This window comes from Austrofundulus limnaeus, unplaced genomic scaffold (genome assembly GCF_001266775.1).
Source record: "Austrofundulus limnaeus strain Quisiro unplaced genomic scaffold, Austrofundulus_limnaeus-1.0 Scaffold187, whole genome shotgun sequence".
NCBI lineage: Eukaryota > Metazoa > Chordata > Actinopteri > Cyprinodontiformes > Rivulidae > Austrofundulus > Austrofundulus limnaeus.
Genome location: NW_013952589.1, coordinates 939,564 through 941,473, shown reverse-complemented (window position 1 = coordinate 941,473; position 1,910 = coordinate 939,564). Strand labels below are relative to the sequence as shown.

Here is a 1,910-nt window from a genome sequence, read left to right as displayed (position 1 = left end):
GATTGGAAATTAAGTGTTAACGAGCAGTTGGACAGGTCTACCTAATAAAGTGGCCGGTGAGTGTATTTTTTAAGCATTAACTACATGAAATCTTTAAAACAGAATAATTTCACAAACAAAAAAGTGATGTAATTTCTTTTATTACAACCACGTCGTGTCTTTGTTTATAAGTGTTTGCTTAAATTTGTTGTTTTTCTGTCTTACTCGGCTCCTTCTGTCTCCTTTAAGAAGTCGGCCCCCAGGAAGAAGTGTGCAGCCTGTAAGATCGTGGTTCACACCGGCTGCATGGAGCAGCTAGAAAAGGTACGACACACAAACACAAGCTGCTCATCCGTCACGTCTGACAGTCGTTTCTGCAAATTAGATCTCCTACAACCTCGTTCTCGTCCAATTCTGTCGAACCCCATTTGAGCTGTAAATAACAAACGCAGGCCGACACATGAACAGCGTCTTCCTCCTTTCAGATTAACTTCAGATGTAAGCCGACCTTCAGAGAGGGGGGATCCCGATGCCTCAGAGACGTGAGTGTTTTCTGCGTGTTTGGGTGTGCGGCTGTAAATGTGACGAGTCACAGCGTTGTGTGTGTGATTGTCTGACTGCAGAACGTACTGAGACACCACTGGGTTCACAGGCGAAGGCAGGAGGGGAAATGTAAACAGTGTGGAAAGGTGAGTTCACACCGACGCAGACGGGTTCAGAGTATCACCTCTTGATCAACAGGCTGACGGTTTGCTTCTGTTTCTTCAGAGTTTTCAGCAGAAGTTCTTCCACAGTAAAGAAATCATCGCCATCAGCTGTTCTTGGTGTAAACAGGCTGTAAGTAACTCACTACTGTCAACTCATCAAAACGTTCAGTTCATCGTGTTTTCATCAGGTTTATATCTTCTTTTTGTCTCTCATTTTAATTCTTATTACAAGTGGTAAAAACTGACTTAATCCATAAATTATGTTATATTTATTTGAAAGAYAATGCATTAATAAGTGAATACAACAAGTTATCATATACCACAAATGAATACATTTAGCCGTACAAACTCATTTTATTCTGTAGTTCTTTGGCAAGTTACTGATAAAGATACAAATTGATACCAAAAATKAATATATTGCATCATTACAAATCAAAGCATATATATGCCAATACTCTAAAGCTGCTAGCAAAGCTTGATCAGTTAAAACACTGAAACCTTTTCATATTTACAATTTAACAAGTTGAAACTACATCGAGGCTGGCTGAGTTTGAGGCAAGAGACATTTTTATAAGGAAGGGAGGAAAAAAAATCATACGGCCTGTGCTGGAATGACAGGACAAAAAAAAAGAAAAAATACAACAACAGGACTTTGATCGTGTGAGGCTCTGCAGGAAACACTGCACACCAAACTGTACAGTTTTCTGTTGCTTACCGTATTTATTCAAGTAYAATGCGTAAAATTTAATCCATAAAATCACGCACAAAGTTGGGGGGGTAGTACTATACTCGGATAAGTATTTTTACTTATGTTTTTTAACTGAAATATTTGCCTCATTAACAAAATCCCTGAGTCTGGAAATGAAACCACATCGTAAAAAGCGGTTGAAGCGAGCTTACCGCTAAAACTCCTTCGTGCCTCCGAGCGAGATAGTAAAAGATCCAAGCAGGTAACTTGATGTGAAAAAAAAGAAAAAAAGGCAGTCCTGCAGCTAAGTAATGATAACCAACTAATGATTAATGTGCGGCCGGGCCGCTCCTGGAACAACAACAAACATATGGTCGGCTGTAATGGCTGCCGTCTACCGGTGTTCCGTAAAAGTTGGTCTACCTGAAAAAAGTTTCCCCACCAGAGGGGGCGCTTGCGAGACACAGAGGATGAGATTGTTGTTGAGTGAGATTCAAATGCCTTTACTACAGAGGAGGAATACCAGACATTTAATG

General features: G+C 40.2%; 1 protein-coding gene across 1 annotated transcript in view; it reads left to right on the top strand.

Annotated features, from left to right (window-relative positions):
- The window catches only part of dgki (diacylglycerol kinase, iota), a gene marked incomplete at its 3' end in the record, with an annotated part of 69,131 nt that overhangs the window by 52,948 nt on the left and 14,273 nt on the right, over window positions 1-1,910 (top strand). Inside the window, 4 exon segments of the mRNA XM_014018247.1 lie at window positions 229-303; window positions 465-521; window positions 603-668; window positions 748-816. Of these exon segments, the coding sequence (XP_013873701.1) occupies window positions 229-303; window positions 465-521; window positions 603-668; window positions 748-816 (267 nt within the window).